Below are 22,181 nucleotides of genomic sequence, written 5' to 3'. Positions count from 1 at the left end.
ACCATAATGGAGGTGTTTTTTTTAGGGGCTCTATAGGCATAATTGAACGGCTCCCAAAGTCTCTAATGTAAGCGGACTTTTGATGGAATGTATTTAACATGTACAAACCCCGTTTCCATATGAGTTGGGAAATGGTGTTAGATGTAAATATAAACGGAATACAATGATTTGCAAATCCTTCTCAAGCCATATTCAGTTGAAAATGCTACAAAGACAACATATTTGATGTTCAAACTCATAATTTTTTATTTTTTTTTTGCAAATAATAATTAACTTAGAATTTCATGGCTGCAACACGTGCCAAAGTAGTTGGGAAAGGGCATGTTCACCACTGTGTTACATGGCCTTTCCTTTTAACAACACTCAGTAAAGGTTTGGGAACTGAGGAGACACATTTTTGAAGCTTCTCAGGTGGAATTCTTTCCCATTCTTGCTTGATGTACAGCTTAAGTTGTTCAACAGTCCGGGGGTCTCCCTTCTGCTATTTTAGGCTTCACACATTTTCAATGGGAGACAGGTCTGGACTACAGGCAGGCCAGTCTAGTACCCACACTCTTTTACTACGAAGCCACGTTAATGTAACACATGGCTTGGCATTGTCTTGCTGAAATAAGCAGGGGCGTCCATGGTAACGTTGCTTGGATGGCAACATATGTTGCTCCAAAAGCTGTATGTACCTTTCAGCATTAATGGCGCCTTCACAGATGTGTAAGTTACCCATGTCTTGGCCACTAATACACCCCCATACCATCACACATGCTGCCTTTTACACTTTGCACCTAGAACAATCCGGATGGTTCTTTTACTCTTTGGTCCGGAGGACACGACGTCCACAGTTTCCAAAAACAATTTAAAATGTGGACTCGTCAGACCGCAGAACACTTTTCCACTTTGTATCAGTCCATCTTAGATGAGCTCAGGCCCAACGAAGCCGACGGCGTTTCTGGGTGTTGTTGATAAACAGTTTTCGCCTTGCACAGGAGAGTTTTAACTTGCACTTACAGATGTAGCGACCAACTGTAGTTACTGACAGTGGGTTTCTGAAGTGTTCCTGAGCACACGTGGTGATATCCTTTACACACTGAAGTGGCTTGTTGATGCAGTACAGCCTGAGGGATGGAAGGTCACGGGCTTAGCTGCTTACCTGCAGTGATTTCTCCACATTCTCTGAACCCTTTGATGATATTACGGAGCGTAGATGGTGAAATCCCTAAATTCCTTGCAATAGCTGCTTGAGAAAGGTTGTTCTTAAACTGTTCAACAATTTGCACAGGCATTTGTTGACAAAGTGGTGACCCTCGCCCCATCCTTGTTTGTGAATGACTGAGCATTTCATGGAATCTACTTTTATACCCAATCATGGCACCCACCTGTTCCCAATTTGCCTGTTCACCTGTGGGATGTTCCAAATAAGTGTTTGATGAGCATTCCTCAACTTTATCAGTATTTATTGCCACCTTTCCCAACTTCTTTGTCACGTGTTGCTGGCATCAAATTCTAAACTTAATGATTATTTGCACAAAAAAAAAAAATGTTTATCAGTTTGAACATCAAATATGTTGTCTTTGTAGCATATTCAACTGAATATGGCTTGAAAAGGATTTTCCGTTTATATTGACATCCAACACAATTTCCCAGCTCCTATGTAAACGGGGTGTAGAGTGGAGGAGCACTTCTGTCATGAGCTCCGTGTCTATATGAAAAACTCCTTTTGGTTGGCATGAGCTGCACTCTGGTATACCGTCTCTTCGCTGAGGTGAGCGTCGGTGATGTCAGGCTGTGCTGCTTTCAAGTCAGGGTGTGGGTATGTCTCACGGCGGGTGCAGGCGATTCTGGCGATGACGGCCAACACTGATAACGTGACGAAAACCACCAACGCGATCACCCCTAAAAACACAAGCAGGGTGTGAATATGAGGATTTGTAGCCAGCCAGAGCATAAAGTGTCATTTTTAATATGTTCGAATGAAAGGAGTACAACAGCTAGATGAGTGGTTCTTAACCTTGGTGGAGGTACCGAACATCACCAGTTTCCTACGCGCATTCCCCCAACCCTTCTTTAGTGACAAATAAAATGTCGATTTCTTTTCAAATTCAAGACAAAGTTATATGTTTTTGGTAACACTTTAGTATGGGGAACAAAGTCTAAGTAACAAAGACTTAATTAAGAGTTATTTGGACACTAGGGGAACATATTCTAAGTAATAAAGATGTAATTACGAGTTATTTGGACACTAGGGGAACATATTCTAAGTAACAAAGACTTAATTACGAGTTATTTGGACACTAGGGGAACATACTGTAAGTAACAAAGACTTAATTAAGAGTTATTTGGACACTAGGGGAACATATTCTAAGTAAGAAAGATTTAATTACGAGTTATTTGGACACTAGGGGAACATATTCTAAGTAACAAAGACTTAATTATGAGTTATTTGGACACTAGGGGAACATATTCTAAGTAATAAAGATTTAATTATGAGTTATTTGGACACTAGGGGAACATATTCTAAGTAACAAAGACTTAAGTACAAGTTATTTGGACACTAGGGGAACATATTCTAAGTAACAAAGACTTAATTAAGAGTTATTTGGACACTAGGGGAACATATTCTAAGTAACAAAGACTTAATTATGAGTTATTTGGACACTAGGGGAACATATTCTAAGTAACAAAGACTTAAGTAAGAGTTATTTGGACACTAGGGGAACATACTGTAAGTAACAAAGACTTAATTAAGAGTTATTTGGACACTGGGGGAACATATTCTAAGTAACAAAGACTTAATTAAGAGTTATTGGGACACTAGGGGAACATATTCTAAGTAATAAAGATTTAATTACGAGTTATTTGGACACTAGGGGAACATATTCTAAGTAATAAAGATTTAATTACGAGTTATTTGGACACTAGGGGAACATATTCTAAGTAACAAAGACTTAATTACGAGTTATTTGGACACTAGGGGAACATACTGTAAGTAACAAAGACTTAATTAAGAGTTATTTGGACACTAGGGGAACATATTCTAAGTAATAAAGATTTAATTACGAGTTATTTGGACACTAGGGGAACATATTCTAAGTAACAAAGACTTAATTACGAGTTATTTGGACACTAGGGGAACATACTGTAAGTAACAAAGACTTAATTAAGAGTTATTTGGACACTAGGGGAACATATTCTAAGTAATAAAGATTTAATTACGAGTTATTTGGACACTAGGGGAACATATTCTAAGTAACAAAGACTTAATTAAGAGTTATTTGGACAGTAGGGGAACATATTCTAAGTAACAAAGACTTAATTACGAGTTATTTGGACACTAGGGGAACATATTCTAAGTAACAAAGACTTATGTACGAGTTATTTGGACACTAGGGGAACATATTCTAAGTAACAAAGACTTAATTAAGAGTTATTGGGACACTAGGGGAACATACTGTAAGTAACAAAGACTTAATTAAGAGTTATTTGGACACTAGGGGAACATATTCTAAGTAATAAAGATTTAATTACGAGTTATTTGGACACTAGGGGAACATATTCTAAGTAACAAAGACTTAATTAAGAGTTATTTGGACACTAGGGGAACATATTCTAAGTAACAAAGACTTAATTTAGAGTTATTTGGTTAGGGTTAGAGCCAGGGTTAGAGGGTTAGGGTTATAATAAGTCCATGCCAAATAAGGCATTAATAAGTAGTTAATAATGACTAGTTAAGAGCCAATATGTTACTAATTTGCATGTTAATAAGCAGCTAATTAATGGTGAATATGTTCCCCATACTAAAGTGTTACCATGTTTTGTTACTGGTGCACAAAATGAAGCGTGCATGAACATCACCTTGTTCAAACAACAAAACCAACACAGTACATAAACTCACAACAAAGTACACACCTGCAAATCAGTCAGCTGTTGCCTTATTTGTAATACGCCGATAGGGAGAAGTTTGTATTTACACGATGAGTCGGGTGTGTCTTGACCTCCGCCGACTCACAGAACCCCTATGGTTCCATCCAACCCAGGTTAAGAACCACTGAGCTAAACGCTGTATAAAAGGTCATTTTTTTCCATGGGGATTCTGGAATTCCTCGTCGAGTCAATGCTCCATTTTTGTGTCCAATGTCTTGTTTACACTTTAGTAAGGTATCTTGCATAGAGGAAAACCTACTGTCAAAACCAAATAGGCCAAAAAACAACTTCTCAGGAGGCTAAAAGTGGTGATCTGTGTATTCCCGGTTCAATACCTCCAATTAGAGCCGCGTCAGTCCTCACGGTGTTGACCAGTGGTTGACTGGGATCCAGCGAGGCGGGTGTTTCTGGAAACAATGTAAAAAAAAGTTCAGTCAGCCCCCCATCATCATACATGAAGGTGCAGTCCAGTCATCCCCCCGTATTCATACATGAAGGTGCAGCCCCCCCATCATCATACATGAAGGTGCAGTCCAGTCATCCCCCCGTATTCATACATGAAGGTGCAGCCCCCCCATCATCATACATGAAGGTGCAGTCCAGTCATCCCCCCGTATTCATACATGAAGGTGCAGTCCAGTCATCCCCCCGTCATCATACATGAAGGTGCAGTCCAGTCATCCCCCCGTCATCATACATGAAGGTGCAGTCCAGTCATCCCCCCGTATTCATACATGAAGGTGCAGCCCCCCCATCATCATACATGAAGGTGCAGTCCAGTCATCCCCCCGTATTCATACATGAAGGTGCAGTCCAGTCATCCCCCCGTCATCATACATGAAGGTGCAGTCCAGTCATCCCCCCGTCATCATACATGAAGGTGCAGTCCAGTCATCCCCCCGTCATCATACATGAAGGTGCAGTCCAGTCATCCCCCCATCATCATACATGAAGGTGCAGTCCAGTCAGCCCCCCGTATTCATACATGAAGGTGCAGTCCAGTCATCACCCCATCATCATACATGAAGGTGCAGTCCAGTCAGCCCCCGTATTCATACATGAAGGTGCAGTCCAGTCATCACCCCATCATCATACATGAAGGTGCAGTCCAGTCATCCCCCCGTCATCATACATGAAGGTGCAGTCCAGTCATCCCCCCGTCATCATACATGAAGGTGCAGTCCAGTCATCCCCCCGTCATCATACATGAAGGTGCAGTCCAGTCATCACCCCGTCATCATACATGAAGGTGCAGTCCAGTCATCCCCCCATCATCATACATGAAGGTGCAGTCCAGTCATCCCCCCGTATTCATACATGAAGGTGCAGTCCAGTCATCCCCCCGTATTCATACATGAAGGTGCAGTCCAGTCATCCCCCCGTATTCATACATGAAGGTGCAGTCCAGTCATCCCCCCGTCATCATACATGAAGGTGCAGTCCAGTCATCCCCCCGTATTCATACATGAAGGTGCAGTCCAGTCATCCCCCCGTCATCATACATGAAGGTGCAGTCCAGTCATCCCCCCGTCATCATACATGAAGGTGCAGTCCAGTCATCCCCCCGTATTCATACATGAAGGTGCAGTCCAGTCATCCCCCCGTATCCATACATGAAGGTGCAGTCCAGTCATCCCCCCGTCATCATACATGAAGGTGCAGTCCAGTCATCCCCCCGTATTCATACATGAAGGTGCAGTCCAGTCATCCCCCCGTATTCATACATGAAGGTGCAGTCCAGTCATCCCCCCGTCATCATACATGAAGGTGCAGTCCAGTCATCCCCCCATCATCATACATGAAGGTGCAGTCCAGTCATCCCCCCGTATTCATACATGAAGGTGCAGTCCAGTCATCCCCCCCGTCATCATACATGAAGGTGCAGTCCAGTCATCCCCCCGTCATCATACATGAAGGTGCAGTCCAGTCATCCCCCCGTATTCATACATGAAGGTGCAGTCCAGTCATCCCCCCCGTATCCATACATGAAGGTGCAGTCCAGTCATCCCCCCGTCATCATACATGAAGGTGCAGTCCAGTCATCCCCCCGTATTCATACATGAAGGTGCAGTCCAGTCATCCCCCCGTCATCATACATGAAGGTGCAGCCCCCCCCCATCATCATACATGAAGGTGCAGTCCAGTCATCCCCCCGTATTCATACATGAAGGTGCAGTCCAGTCATCCCCCCCATCATCATACATGAAGGTGCAGTCCAGTCATCCCCCCGTATTCATACATGAAGGTGCAGTCCAGTCATCCCCCCCATCTTCATACATGAAGGTGCAGTCCAGTCATCCCCCCCGTATTCATACATGAAGGTGCAGTCCAGTCATCCCCCCCATCTTCATACATGAAGGTGCAGCCCCCCCATCATCATACATGAAGGTGGTCAGAATATCACTTTGGGATCCAATCAATACATGGACTCCATAAAAACATGTAGATTGCACTAGCAAACTATCAAACTATCAAATGAGCGCGTCAGAGAATTGATGTATTTGTCCAATAAAGAGGAGCAAAGTTGCTTGGCAGTAAAATGTTGGAGGGTTTATGGGAATGTTCTAGGAGCTTTACAAGGTGTGTCACAAGTGTTGACGCTGGCATTCTTTGACACCAGCAGCATTTTGCAGGATCAAGCAGCATGTCTAGTCAAGAGGCGAGAGTTGTGGCAGGACATCTTGTTCTTAGGCCCACTTAGGAAGTTTTTAAGGAGATTTTTGTATTCACCAACGTCTTCTTAGCTGGGATTTGTTTGTAGGTAAGAACATGTTTCATAGCACTCTTAGGGGGGCCTATTTAAGTTAAGTTAAGTGGTGGCCTATTTAAGTTAAGTTAAGTGGTGGCCTATTTAAGTTAACTTAAGTGGTGGCCTATTCAAGTTAAATAGATAGGATTGATATAGATATATGTATATAGATAGATAGATATAGATATATGTATAGATAGATCGATAGATATAGATGTATGTATATATATATAGATAGATATAGGTAATGTATATAGATAGATAGATATAGACATATGTCTATAGATATAGATAGATATGTGTATATATATAGATATATGTATATAGATATATATATGTATATAAATAGATATATAAAGATATATGTATCTAGATATATATAGATATATGTATATAGATAGATATAGATATTTGTATATAGATGGATAGATATAGATATATGTATAAAGAGATAGATAGATAGATAGATATAGAAATATGTATATAGATATATCGATAGATACAGAGAGATATATGTATATAGATAGAGAGATATAGATATATGTATATAGATAGATATTTGTATATAGATATAGATATATGTATAGATAGATCGATAGATATAGATGTATGTATATATATATATAGATAGATATAGGTAATGTATATAGATAGATAGATATAGACATATGTCTATAGATATAGATAGATATGTGTATATATATAGATATATGTATATAGATATATATATGTATATAAATAGATAGATAAAGATATATGTATCTACATATATATAGATATATGTATATAGATAGATATAGATATTTGTATATAGATGGATAGATATAGATATATGTATAAAGAGATAGATAGATAGATAGATATAGAAATATGTATATAGATATATCGATAGATACAGAGAGATATATGTATATAGATAGAGATATAGATATATGTATATAGATAGATATTTGTATATAGATATATGTATATAGATAGATATAGATATATGTATATAGTTAGATAGATATATGTATATAAATAGATATATATATGTATATAGATAGAGATATATGTATATAGATAGACAGAGATGTATGTATATAGATAGGGATATATGTATATAGATAGATATAAATATATGTATATCGATAGATAGATATAGATATATGTATATACATAGATATAGATATATGTATATAGATAGATATATGTATATGGATAGGTAGAGATGTATGTATATAGATAGAGATATATGTATATAGACATAGATATATGTATATAGATATAGATATATGTATATAGATAGGTATATATAGATACATGTATCTAGATAGATGGATATATTTATATAGATAGATAGATATATGTATATAGATATAGATATATGTATATAGATAGATATAGATATATGTATATAGATTTATGTACATATATAGATAGATATATGTATATAGATATATAGATATTTGTATATAGATAGATATAGATATATGTATATAGATAGATATAGATATATGTATATAGATAGATATATGTATATAGATAGATATATGTATATAGGTAGATAGATATAGATATTTGTATATAGATAGATATAGATATATGTATATAGATATAGATATATGTATATAGATAGAGATAGATAGATATAGATATATGTATATAGATAGATATATGTATATAGATAGAGATGTATGTATATAGATAGAGATATATGCATATAGATATAGATATATGTATATAGTTAGATAGATATATGTATATAGATGGATAGAGATGTATGTATATAGATAGAGATGTATGTATATCGATAGATATAGATATATGTATATAGCTAGATAGATATATGTATATAGATAGATAGAGATGTATGTATATAGATAGAGATATATGTATATAGATTAGATATATGTATATAGATAGATATAGGTATATGTATATAGTTAGATAGATATAGATATATGTATATAGAAAGAGATATAGATATATGTATATAGATGGATAGATGTAGATATATGTATCTAGATAGAGAGATTTATATATATATATATGTATCTAGATATAGATATATGTACATAGATAGATATATGTATATAGATAGAGATATAGATATATGTATATAGGAAGAGATATAGATATATGTATATAGATAGATAGATGTAGATATATGTATCTAGATAGAGAGATTTAGATATAGATATCAGTCAATCAATGTTTATTTATATAGCCCTAAATCACAAGTGTCTCAAAGGGCTGCACAAGCCACAACGACATCCTCGGTACAGAGCCCACATATATGTATATAGATATATGTATATAGATAGATATATGTATATAGATAGATAGATATAGATATATGTATATAGATAGATACATAGATAGATATAGATATATCTATATACATATATCTATATACATACATACATACATACATATATATATATATATATATATATATATATATATATATATATATATATATATATATATATATATATATATATATATATATATATATATAGTCATGGTCAAAAGTTTACATACACTTGTAAAGCTACATTTTTGTTTCATCTGACCACAGAAGTTTCCTCCAGAAGGTCTTATCTTTGTCCATGTGATGTCAGATGAAACACAAATGGAGCGGTTTGGCCACAATACCCAGCAATATGTTTGGAGAAGAAAAGGTGAGGCCTTTAATCCCAGGAACACCAGGCCTACCGTCAAGCATGGTGGTGGTAGTATTATGCTCTGGGCCTGTTTTGCAGCCAATGGAACTGGTGCTTTACAGAGAGAAAATGGGACAATGAAAAAGGAGGATTACCTCCAAATTCTTCAGGACAAGCTAAAATCATCAGTCCGGAGGTTGGGTCTTGGGCGCAGTTGGACAATGACCCCAAACACACGTCAAACGTGGTAAAGGAATGGCTAAATCAGGCTAGAATTAAAGTTTTAGAATGGCCTTCCCAAAGTCCTGACTTAAACGTGTGGACAATGCTGAAGAAATAAGTCCATGTCAGAAAACCAACACATTTAGCTGAACTGCACCAATTTTGTCAAGAGGAGTGGTCAAAAATTCCAGCAGAAGCTTGTGGATGGCTACCAAAAGTGCCTTATTGCAGGTAAACTTGCCAAGGGACATGTAAGCAAATATTAACATTGCTGTATGTATACTTTTGACCCTCACATTTGCTCACATTTTCATAATAAATTCATAAAAGAAGCAAACTTCATGAATGTTTTTTGTGAGCAACAAGTATGTGCTCCAATCACTACATCACAAAAAAATAAGAGTTGTAGAAATGATTGGAAACTCCAGACAGCCATGACATGATGTTCTTTACAAGTGTATGTACACTTTAGCAAATGGGTATTTCATTCAAACAGGATAAAATACAATACAATGTTTCAAGTACCTGGTAAAGAATGTGTTGTTTGTGATGATTGTGGATGGGCAAGGACGGGAGAGCCACAGCCGGACTGTGTCAGCACACCAGTGATGGTCACATGGCTGCCAGGCTGGAGAAGAGCTGCTTTCAGCGGACTGATGGAGTTGAAGTCCACCGCTGATAGACAACCGCTGAAGCCAAGGGAGGCCAAACTTGCCAGCTCCGTGTCAGCCACGTCAGCATCTGAAGACACAAACACACACACCCAGACACACTGAAGACGGGTCAATGCAGTACCAGTTTTACCTAGCTGGGTTTGTGCAACGTATAAGATCTGTATTTTAAGAACATGGATTGTGGAATTACTAGTCTTTAACTTTGAAAACTTCCGTCAAATGTATTGAATGTTCAGTTGGCATTAAGAAGCAAAAGTACTTGCAGAGTGTCAGACAATGTGAGGACATGCAGAGCAAAGAACATTTTATTCTGAAAGGTGAAACTCAGACTGAAGAAATATCCACTGGAAACAACGCAGGTTTTAAGGGCGACTAAAGGAGGAACAAAACAAAAAAGCAAACCCCAAAAGCAGTGAAGTTGTCAGGTTGTGTAAATGGTAAATAAAAAGAGAATGCAATGATTTGAAAATCATTTTCAACTTATATTCAATTGAATAGACTGCAAAGACAAGATATTTAACGTTCCAACTGGTAAACTTTGTTATGTTCTGCAAATATTAGCTCATTTGGAATTTGATGCCTGCAACATGTTTCGAAAAAAAGTTGGCACAAGTGGCAAAAAAAGAGGAATGCTCATCAAAGACTTATTTGGAACATCCCACAGGTGAACAGGCAAATTGGGAACAGGTGGGTGCCATGATTGGGTATAAAAGTAGATTCCATGAAATGCTCAGTCATTCACAAACAAGGACGGGGCGAGGGTCACCACTTTGTCAACAAATGCGTGAGCAAATTGTTGAACAGTTTAAGAAAAACCTTTCTCAAGCAGCTATTGCAAGGAATTTAGGGATTTCACCATCTACGCTCCGTAATATCATCAAAGGGTTCAGAGAATGTGGAGAAATCACTGCAGGTAAGCAGCTAAGCCCGTGACCTTCCATCCCTCAGGCTGTACTGCATCAACAAGCCACATCAGTGTGTAAAGGATATCACCACATGGGCTCAGGAGCGCTTCAGAAAACCACTGTCAGTAACTACAGTTGGTCGCGTACATCTGTAAGTGCAAAGCCAAAGCCGTTTATCAACAACACCCAGAAACGCCGTCGGCTTCGCTGGGCCTGAGCTCATCTAAGATGGACTGATGCAAAGTGGAAAAGTGTTCTGTGGTCTGACGAGTCCACATTTCAAATTGTTTTTGGAAACTGTGGACGTCCTGTTCACAAGAGGAAAAGAACTATTTGGATTGTTATAGGCGCAAAGTGTAAAAGGCAGCATGTGTGATGGTATGGGGGTGTATTAGTGCCCAAGACATGGGTAACTTACACATCTGTGAAGGCACCATTAATGCTGAAAGGTACATACAGCTTTTGGAGCAACATATGTTGCCATCCAAGCAACGTTACCATGGACGCCCCTGCTTATTTCAGCAAGACAATGCCAAGCCACGTGTTACATCAACGTGGCTTCATAGTAAAAGAGTGCGGGTACTAGACTGGCCTGCCTGTAGTCCAGACCTGTCTCCCATTGAAAATGTGTGAAGCCTAAAATAGCAGAAGGGAGACCCCCGGACTGTTGAACAACTTAAGCTGTACATCAAGCAAGAATGGGAAAGAATTCCCCCTGAGAAGCTTCAAAAATGTGTCTCCTCAGTTCCCAAACCTTTACTGAGTGTTGTTAAAAGGAAAGGCCATGTAACACAGTGGTGAACATGCCCTTGTGACTATTTTTTTGCATTGTGTCAAGGGCATTCAATGTTTACGTGCAGTGGTTTCTCCAGATTCTCTGCACCTTTTGATGATATTACGGAGCGTAGATGGTGAAATCCCTAAATTCCTTGCAATAGCTGCTTGAGAAAGGTTGTTCTTAAACAATTTGCCCAGGCATTTGTTGACAAAGTGGTGACCCTCGGCCCCGTCCTTGTTTGTGAATGACTGAGCATTTCATGGAAGCTGCTTTTATACCCAATCATGGCACCCACCTGTTCCCAATTAGCCTGTTCACCTGTGGGATGTTCCAAATAAGTGTTTGATGAGCATTCCTCGACTTTCTCAGTCTTTTTTGCCACCTGTGCCAGCTTTTTTGAAACATGTTGCAGGCACCAAATTCCAAACGAGCTAATATTTGCAAAAAAAAACAAGGTTTTCCAGTTGGAACGTTAAATATCTTGTCTTTGCAGTCTATTCAATTGAATATGAGTGGAAAAGGATTTGCAAATCATTGTATTCTCTTTTTATTTACCATTTACACAACGTGACAACTTCACTGCTTTATGGGTTTTGTACATGGTAACAGCAGAGGATGTTGGCATATACCAGCCAGTCTACTTGACAACGAGACGATAGAAGAAAAATAATTTGGACTACAACCGGACGCAGAGCGAACCTCTACCTATATTGAAGTATCAGCTGACGTAAGGCAAAATGCAACAATTCCAACGCCTCGTTTTGGGTCAATTGAAATAGAAGGCAAGACTGTTTTATAAATCATCGTCATCATCGGCGGTCACTCGAACGAGTATGACGATCCTCCTGGTAGGGGTGTATCCCTTTATGGAGGATGCCCGTGCGTGACATAGTTTAGCGTGGGAAGACTGGTGCACGGACAGTCACCACACCATCCTGGACAGAATCGGGGTCAGGGTCCAGTGGCATGGAGTCCAAGACGACTGGGGACCCTTTTCTGCTGCAGCCTTCTTCCGCCATCGCAGCCGTTGTGGTAGTTCTTAAATCTACCGTCTTCCGCCTGCTCCGCCGTTGAGGTCTTCACCGTATCCCTGGCTAGGGGGCAGTCAGGTACTAGGCCTTTGCCAAGGGCCACCTGGGGTAACAGTAGTAAAGGGGTTAACCCCCTAGTACCCCAAGACCCCATAGAGGAGCCTCCACTACACGTCATGCCCAGTTTTATAAATATCTCCGCCATGGCTCCATGGTTTGATTTCAACATTTGGAGACGTCGGGGGATCCCACACCCACAGAGCACTCACAGGTGCCAGTGTGCTTCACTCTAACAGCTTGCCACTCCTACCCACTCAGCTCAACCACCTCCTCTGTCAGCCCCCACACACAGTTACCTCCCATGCTGGAGATATACCAACACTTTACTCAGCCTTTGCCAAATTACCTTTTACACGATGCAAGACCTTTCTGCGGTCTAATGGCCTGTTGCTGATCTCTTGGACCGGCCTGCCTCATTCCTGCCTTCTGTTACCAAACTCACCTACCTGTAATTCCTTAATGATTTATAATCACTTGCAAAATGGCTTTTCACTCATTTTCACAGCTTTTTTCAGACTTCATAATCAAAAAAAAAAAACCCTGATGAATGACAATACAAGTCTCTGTCAATACTTTGCCTGATTTGGACCTAACACCATGTCCTGGAAGTCACATGGTCACTTTTTCTGACCAAAGACTATGAAAATGGGAGCCATTACCTCCCTGCTTGGCACTCAGCATCAAGGGTTGGAATTGGGGGTTAAATCACCCAAAAAAATGATTCCCGGGCGTGGCCACCGCTGCTGCTCACTGCTCCCCCCACCTCCCAGGGGGTGATCAAGGGTGATGGGTTAAATGCAGAGCTGGATTTGCAACCGTTTACCCCAGAGTCATATAACTTGGTATGTGACACTTGTTGACTGTTAGAATGCTAACGTTAGCATGCTAACTTTCTGAGCTAATTTAGAAACCGTATACCCCAGAGTCCTGTGATGAGGTTGCGAATTGTCCAGGGTGTACCCCGCCTACCGCCCGAATGCAGCTGAGATAGGCTCCAGCACCCGCCGAGACCCCGAAAGGGCCAAGCGGTAGAACATGGATGGATGGATGGATACCCCAGAGTCATATAACCTGGCATGTGACACTTGTTTTGAGCTCATTTAGAAACCGTATACCCCAGAGACTCCTTTCTGAGCTGCTACCTTATCGTAGTAGAGGAGTTTGCGTGTCCCAATGATCCGGAGCTATGTTGTCCGGGGACTTCTATGCCCCCCGGTAGGGTCTCCTAAGACAAACAGGTCCGAGGTGAGGGATCCGACAAAGAGCAGCTCAAAGACCTTTATGAAAAGTACAACTCGACCAGGGTGGTGTTTCCTCTCTTTAAGAAGGGGAACCGGAGGGTGTGTTCCAACTATCGTGGGATCACACTCCTCAGCCTTCTTGGTAAGGTCTATTCAGGTGTACTGGAGAGGAGGCTACGCCGGATTGTTGAACCTCGGATTCAGGAGGAACAGTGTGGTTTTCGTCCTGGTCGTGGAACTGTGGACCAGCTCTATACTCTCGGCAGGGTCCTTGAGGGTGCATGGGAGTTTGCCCAACCAGTCTACATGTGCTTTGTGGACTTGGAGAAGGCATTCGACCGTGTCCTGTGGGGAGTGCTCAGAGAGTATGGGGTATGGGACTGTCTGATTGTATGATCAGTGTCAGAGCTTGGTCCGCATTGCCGGCAGTAAGTCGGACACGTTTCCAGTGAGGGTTGGACTCCGCCAAGGCTGCCCTTTGTCACTCATTCTGGTCTGAACTTTTATGGACAGAATTTCTAGGCGCAGTCAGGACGTTGAGGGGATCCGGTTTGGTGGCTGCAGGATTAGGTCTCTGCTTTTTGCAGATGATGTGGTCCTGATGGCTTCATCTGGCCAGGATCTTCAGCTTTCACTGGATCGGATCGCAGCCGAGTGTGAAGCGACTGGGATGAGAATCAGCACGTCCGAGTCCATGGTTCTCGCCTGGGAAAGGGTGGAGTGCCATCTCCAAGTTGGGGAGGAGATCCTGCCCCAAGTGGAGGTGTTCAAGTACCTCGGAGTCTTGCTCACGAGTGGGGGAAGAGTGGATCGGACGCTGTATCGATCCGTTGTGGTGAAGAAGGAGCTGAGCCGGAAGGCAAAGCTCTCAATTTACCGGTCGATCTACGTTCCCATCCTCACCTATGGTCATGAGCTTTGGGTTATGACCGAAAGGACAAGACCCACTCGACATCCATTGCTTTCGGTCTCCCCTAGAGGGGGGGGGTTACCCACATATGCGGTCCTCTCCAAGGTTTCTCATAGTCATTCACCGACGTCCCACTGGGGTGAGTTTTTCCTTGCCCGTATGTGGGCTCTGTACCGAGGATGTCGTTGTGGCTTGTACAGCCCTTTGAGACACTTGTGATTTAGGGCTATACAAATAAACATTGATTGATTGATTGAAGATCACGGGTACAAGCGGCCGGAATGAGTTTCCTCCGCCGGGTGGCGGGTCTCTCCCTTAGATATAGGGTGAGAAGCTCTGTCATCCGGGAGGAGCTCAAAGTAAAGCCGCTGATCCTCCACATGGAGAGGAGCCAGATGTGGTGGTTCGGGCATCTGGTAACACCTCCCTAGGGAGGTGTTTGGTGCACGTCCGACCGGTAGGACGCCACGGGGAAGACCCAGGACACGTTGGGAAGACTGTCTCCCGGCTGGCCTGGGAACGCCTCGGGATCCCCCGGGAGGAGCTGGACCAAGTGGCTGGGGAGAGGGAAGTGTGGGCTTCTCTGCTTAGGCTGCTGCCCCCGGGACCCGACCTCGGATAAGCGAAAGAAAATGGATGGATGGATGGATGCCCCAGAGTCATATAACTTGGCATGTGACAATTGTTAACTGTTAGCATGCTAACATTATTATACAAACTTTTTGAGCTAATTAAGAAACCGTTTACCCCAGAGTTGACTGTTAGCATGCTAATGTTAGCATTCCTAGTTAGTGAACCCGTTCTCAAATAACGGCAATAAAAAGTATTCTGATTCCGACGCCACGACTCAGTCCGCCCCCCCCACATGGGCGAAGGCCTGCAGGTGGTCATGTTGAAAGCGGGGTGCTGACTCCAATCTTCAGAGTAATTTGCTCTTTTCAATCACTCCTCATTACCATACAAAGTGAAGGACCTTTTCCAAAGTTATTATCGCAATGGCAGATTGACGCCCCCTGGTAGGCAGACGTGGAGGATAAAGACACTGAAGCTCCACACTAAGATAACAGATAAAAGGTCAGATATATACAGTGTCATTTTTGCAACGGACAAAAAGCCTCAACGCTACCGTTGCCATTTACATTGCTAAACTCACCCTTGTGTCATAAACATGCTTTTAATGGCGTTATGATGGATGTATAAATGCATGAATGGGGTGGCTATAGTGATGTTTTTTTGTTTTTTTAATGTCATTGCGAAAGCAAAGTGCTCTTTGTGTCCATTTGAATGTCAAAAAGCTTCACAGAAGCACAGAAGAAACCCTCTTCTTTGCACCCTTGAACACGACAGCAGGCAGCAAAGCTAATCTGAACGTGCAAAACGTTCACTTTTTTTTGTTACTGGAAAGGAAGGACGCTTCAGAGAAATAGCCGAACCAAAAAAAATAAAATAATGATAACTGTTAGAATAATTGTTTGTAAGTTATCACAAAAAAGTTCTATCAGGTGAGAAGACAAAAGGCTGTCTTTTGAAACCTACCAAGAGTAAGGCTCGTAAAACTCCACTGTGTAGGGCAGGGGTGTCCAAACTTTTCCCACTGAGGGCCACACACTGAAAAATCAAAGGAAGCGGGGGCCATTTTGATATTTTTCACATTTAGGCCTCCACTCAGCCTTGATCGCGGGGACCCCAAAGGGTTTTGGTCAAAAAAATATAAAAAATGTGTCACTATTCAGTATTATTATTTGTATTATTATTCAAGTTTTAAATCTGTAGATCAACATTAGGTATATCTATCTGTCAATATAACGTTTTTAAAGATTTAAGTCGTGTGCTCTTTTTGTCAAAGAAAACCCTCTTTTTTTAATGGAAAAAAACACAAAATATGCAATATTTTCCCCCCAAAATATCTCAAAGTGGAATATTTAATGTGACGTAATTGGAGCCTTGAATAGGTCAATAATTCATAATGACACTGATTTTGCTTCATTATTATTTTTTAAAGAAAGAAACAGCCTGCATGGCAGCTTTGTGTTATTAGAGTAAACATTGCAAAATGTTCTTGTTACATATCACCTGTTTGCTCTTTTATACCACTTTTTATTTTTTTCAATCGTATTTTTAAAATGTGCCATGCGGCCGTTAAAAAATGACCTGCGGGCCGCACTTTGGACACCCCTGGTGTAGGGGGAGGGGGGGTAAGCAAGATGGTGTTCCTGTGTTCTTTCATGTATGGTAATCAACAGAAGGATGTTGTTCCGGCCCAAGGACTTCAAAGCGGAGAGATGACAGGATCTGCCCAATTTCCAGACGACCTCTTTTTGAAGTATTTTACAAACTCTTTTTTAACTATTTTATGGAACTCTTTTTGAACTGACCTTTCCTGTGAATTGTTTACGACCTTTTCTGTGAACTTTTGGCGACCTTTGTCCTTTGGAAACAAAGGTGGCCATGTGGTCGGGGAGGGTCCAAAATAAAAGAAGGAGGCATGCAATTTTTTGGCAGAGCGTGCTGAGATACTGTACAAGGGTACAGTGTGTCCAGGCGTGTCTCCTCAATTGAGTCCAAATTGAATTCTGTCTCTGTTTAATTCTTTGCCTCTTTTCTTGTTTAATAGATGTCATCAGTGTTTGAACCTGACAATAACAATAAAAACAAATAATAAAATTTTAAAAAATAGTTCCGAAGATGTATCAAAACACTGAGTGGTACACAAGTGTCCTGTTGGACAAAAAAAAACATGTACTGTATCATAAGAAATTGTATCCGTTTTTACAAGTGATGCCCTCCCATTTTTCCTTATCTCAGGGGTGTCCAAAACTTTTCCCACTGAGGGCCGCACACTGAAAAGTCATAGCAAGCGGGGGCCATTCCACATCTGTGGTCCCCTCCAAGGTTTCTCATAGTCATCCCATTGGGTTGAGTTCTTTTCTTGCCCTGATGTGGGATCCGAACCGAGGATGTCGTTGTGGCTTGTGCAGCCCTTTGAGTCTCTCGTTAGGGCTATATAAGTAAACTTTCATTGATTGATTGATATTTTTGATTTTAAAAACCAATACAATATATGTATACAAAATATACATTTAGGCCTCCACTCAGGCTTGATCCCGGGGACCCCAAAGGGGTTTTGGTCAAAAAAATATAAAAAATGTGTCATTATTCAGTATTATTATTTTTTATTATTATTTTTCACATTTTAAATCTGTAGATCAACATTAGGTCTATCTGTCAATATAATGTTTTTAAAGATTTAAGTTGTATGCTCTTTTTTATTGTCATATTGTCTCTTCCTTTTGTTTTGATATTGTCATATTGTGTCTTCCTTTTGTTTTGGTATTGTCATATTGTGTCTTCCTTTTGTTTTGGTATTGTCATATTGTGTCTTCCTTTTGTTTTGTTATTGCCATATTGTGTCTTCCTTTTGTTTTGTTATTGCCATATTGTGTCTTTGTTTTGTTTTGTTATTGCCATATTGTGTCTTTGTTTTGTTTTGGTATTGTCATATTGTGTCTTCCTTTTGTTTTGATATTGTCATATTGTGTCTTCCTTTTGTTTTGGTATTGTCATATTGTGTCTTCCTTTTGTTTTGTTATTGCCATATTGTGTCTTTGTTTTGTTTTGGTATTGTCATATTGTGTCTTCCTTTTGTTTTGTTATTGCCATATTGTGTCTTTGTTTTGGTATTGTCATATTGTGTCATATTGTGCTACCATGTTTTATCAGCGAGGAAGCCAGCGATTGTTTTGTTTGTTTGTTTTGAGATGCAAGAACGTTGTTTTAATGATCTGCCGGATGAAAATGTGTTGGTTTTCCGACATGGACTTGTTTCTTCAGCATTGTCCACACGTTTAAGTCAGGACTTTGGGAAGGCCATTCTAAAACCTTCATTCTAGCCTGATTTAGCCATTCCTTTACCACTTTTGAGGTGTGTTTGGGGTTATTGTCCTGTTGGAACACCCAACTGCGCCCAAGACCCAACCTCCGGGCTGATGATTTTAGCTTGTCCTGAAGAATTTGGAGGTAATCCTCCTTTTTCATTGTCCCATTTACTCTCTGTAAAGCACCAGTTCCATTGGCAGCAAAACAGGCCCAGAGCATAATACTACCACCACCATGATTGACGGTAGGCGTGGTGTTCCTGGGATTAAAGGCCTCACCTTTTCTCCTCCAAACATATTGCTGGGTATTGTGGCCAAACAGCTCCATTTTTGTTTCATCTGACATCACATGGACAAAGATAAGACCTTATGGAGTAAACTTCTGTGGTCAGATGAAACAAAAATTGATGTCATAAAAGAACCGAACTTTATGAATGTTTTGTGTGAGCAACAAGTATGTGCTCCAATCACTACATCACAAACAAATAAGAGTTGTAGAAATGATTGGAAACTCAAGACAGCCATGACATGATGTTCTTTACAAGTGTATGTACACTTTTGACCACGACTGCACATAGGACCAATAAGTATTTGATAAAAAAAACATTTTCGAAGTTAATAACTCGTTAAGATCTTAACAAGCAACCTGTATTAATGGTAATTAGAGTTCATCCATTTAAGTTGACACAACCCTCAGCGGGCAAAGTGCAGTAATGGTCCTCACTTACCGTGTAGTCTACCCACAATAATCACTTTGATGCCGTCGAAGTCTTCATCAGATGTCAAGATGAAGCTCTCTCTGGGATTCTCGTCAACCTGCAAAAACGATCCCTCATTAAAGAACAGCGACCTACCTATCCTTGAATCTTCATTGTTGCAAAAGACAAATAGAACCTTCCAAATATTTCCTTGTTGCGTAACAGCAGAAACGCCCAAATAAGTAAAGCTTTACAAAACTATGTAAGTTAACTTGGCATGTTTACGCTAGCTTAGTGATCATGTTTACCTGGATGGAGACATATTCTGCTCGCCTCCTAATGGCCGCTGAGTGCAGGCGTCCATCTGCTAGGTTCTTCACGCTGCTTCCAAGCACTTCTGCATCTCTGCTGCTGTGCAACTTGTACCTCAACTCCAGTGCACCTAACACACACATGTCAAGTAATATCTGGAGTAATAATGTATACTCTTAGATCCACTATGGACTGGACTCACACTATTATGTTAGATCCACTATGGACTGGACTCACACTATTATGTTAGATCCACTATGGACTGGACTCTCACACTATTATGTTAGATCCACTATGGACTGGACTCTCACACTATTATGTTAGATCCACTATGGACTGGACTCTCACTATTATGTTAGATCCACTATGGACTGGACTCACACTATTATGTTAGATCCACTATGGACTGGACTCTCACACTATTATGTTAGATCCACTATGGACTGGACTCACACTATTATGTTAGATCCACTATGGACTGGACTCTCACACTATTATGTTAGATCCACTATGGACTGGACTCTCACTATTATGTTAGATCCACTATGGACTGGACTCACACTATTATGTTAGATCCACTATGGACTGGACTCTCACACTATTATGTTAGATCCACTATGGACTGGACTCTCACTATTATGTTAGATCCACTATGGACTGGACTCACACTATTATGTTAGATCCACTATGGACTGGACTCTCACACTATTATGTTAGATCCACTATGGACTGGACTCTCACTATTATGTTAGATCCACTATGGACTGGACTCTCACACTATTATGTTAGATCCACTATGGACTGGACTCTCACACTATTATGTTAGATCCACTATGGACTGGACTCTCACTATTATGTTAGATCCACTATGGACTGGACTCTCACACTATTATGTTAGATCCACTATGGACTGGACTCTCACTATTATGTTAGATCCACTATGGACTGGACTCTCACACTATTATGTTAGATCCACTATGGACTGGACTCTCACTATTATGTTAGATCCACTATGGACTGGACTCTCACACTATTATGTTAGATCCACTATGGACTGGACTCACACTATTATGTTAGATCCACTATGGACTGGACTCTCACACTATTATGTTAGATCCACTATGGACTGGACTCTCACTATTATGCTAGATCCACTATGGACTGGACTCTCACACTATTATGTTAGATCCACTATGGACTGGACTCACACTATTATGTTAGATCCACTATGGACTGGACTCTCACTATTATGTTAGATCCACTATGGACTGGACTCTCACACTATTATGTTAGATCCACTATGGACTGGACTCTCACACTATTATGTTAGATCCACTATGGACTGGACTCTCACTATTATGTTAGATCCACTATGGACTGGACTCTCACACTATTATGTTAGATCCACTATGGACTGGACTCTCACACTATTATGTTAGATCCACTATGGACTGGACTCTCACACTATATGGACTGGACTCTCACACTATTATGTTAGATCCACTATGGACTGGACTCTCACACTATTATGTTAGATCCACTATGGACTGGACTCTCACACTATTATGTTAGATCCACTATGGACTGGACTCTCACACTATATGGACTGGACTCTCACACTATTATGTTAGATCCACTATGGACTGGACTCTCACACTATTATGTTAGATCCACTATGGACTGGACTCTCACACTCTTATGTTAGATCCACTATGGACTGGACTCTCACTATAATGTTAGATCCACTATGGACTGGACTCTCACACTATTATGTTAGATCCACTATGGACTGGACTCTCACACTATTATGTTAGATCCACTATGGACTGGACTCTCACACTATTATGTTAGATCCACTATGGACTGGACTCTCACACTATTATGTTAGATCCACTATGGACTGGACTCTCACACTATTATGTTAGATCCACTATGGACTGGACTCTCACTATAATGTTAGATCCACTATGGACTGGACTCTCACTATTATGTTAGATCCACTATGGACTGGACTCTCACACTATTTTGTTAGATCCACTATGGACTGGACTCTCACACTATTATGTTAGATCCACTATGGACTGGACTCTCACACTATTATGTTAGATCCACTATGGACTGGACTCTCACGCTATTTTGTTAGATCCACTATGGGACTGGACT

General features: G+C 40.5%; 1 protein-coding gene across 5 annotated transcripts in view; it reads right to left on the bottom strand.

The window, feature by feature from the left end:
* Nucleotides 1-203: 203 nt before the first annotated feature.
* LOC133635399 (contactin-associated protein-like 4) overlaps nt 204-22,181 on the bottom strand; it is a 207,247-nt gene continuing 185,269 nt past the window's right edge. For 4 of the 5 annotated variants that reach the window (XM_062028565.1, XM_062028566.1, XM_062028568.1 and 1 more), the window contains 5 exons: nt 20,015-20,148; nt 19,737-19,824; nt 10,060-10,275; nt 4,251-4,322; nt 205-1,887 (listed from right to left, as the gene is read on the bottom strand). In XM_062028565.1, coding sequence (XP_061884549.1) covers nt 1,694-1,887; nt 4,251-4,322; nt 10,060-10,275; nt 19,737-19,824; nt 20,015-20,148 — 704 coding nt within the window. In that variant the 3' untranslated portion in view covers nt 205-1,693. Of the gene's footprint in view, nt 1,888-4,250; nt 4,323-10,059; nt 10,276-19,736; nt 19,825-20,014; nt 20,149-22,181 lie in introns of all 5 variants that reach the window. The other variant, XM_062028564.1, reaches the window with a different exon arrangement.

The sequence above is a fragment of the Entelurus aequoreus genome, linkage group LG19 (genome assembly GCF_033978785.1).
Source record: "Entelurus aequoreus isolate RoL-2023_Sb linkage group LG19, RoL_Eaeq_v1.1, whole genome shotgun sequence".
In the NCBI taxonomy this organism is placed as follows: domain Eukaryota; kingdom Metazoa; phylum Chordata; class Actinopteri; order Syngnathiformes; family Syngnathidae; genus Entelurus; species Entelurus aequoreus.
The sequence above is the reverse complement of the archived record's forward strand: the minus strand, read 5'-3'. Positions and strand labels throughout refer to the sequence as shown.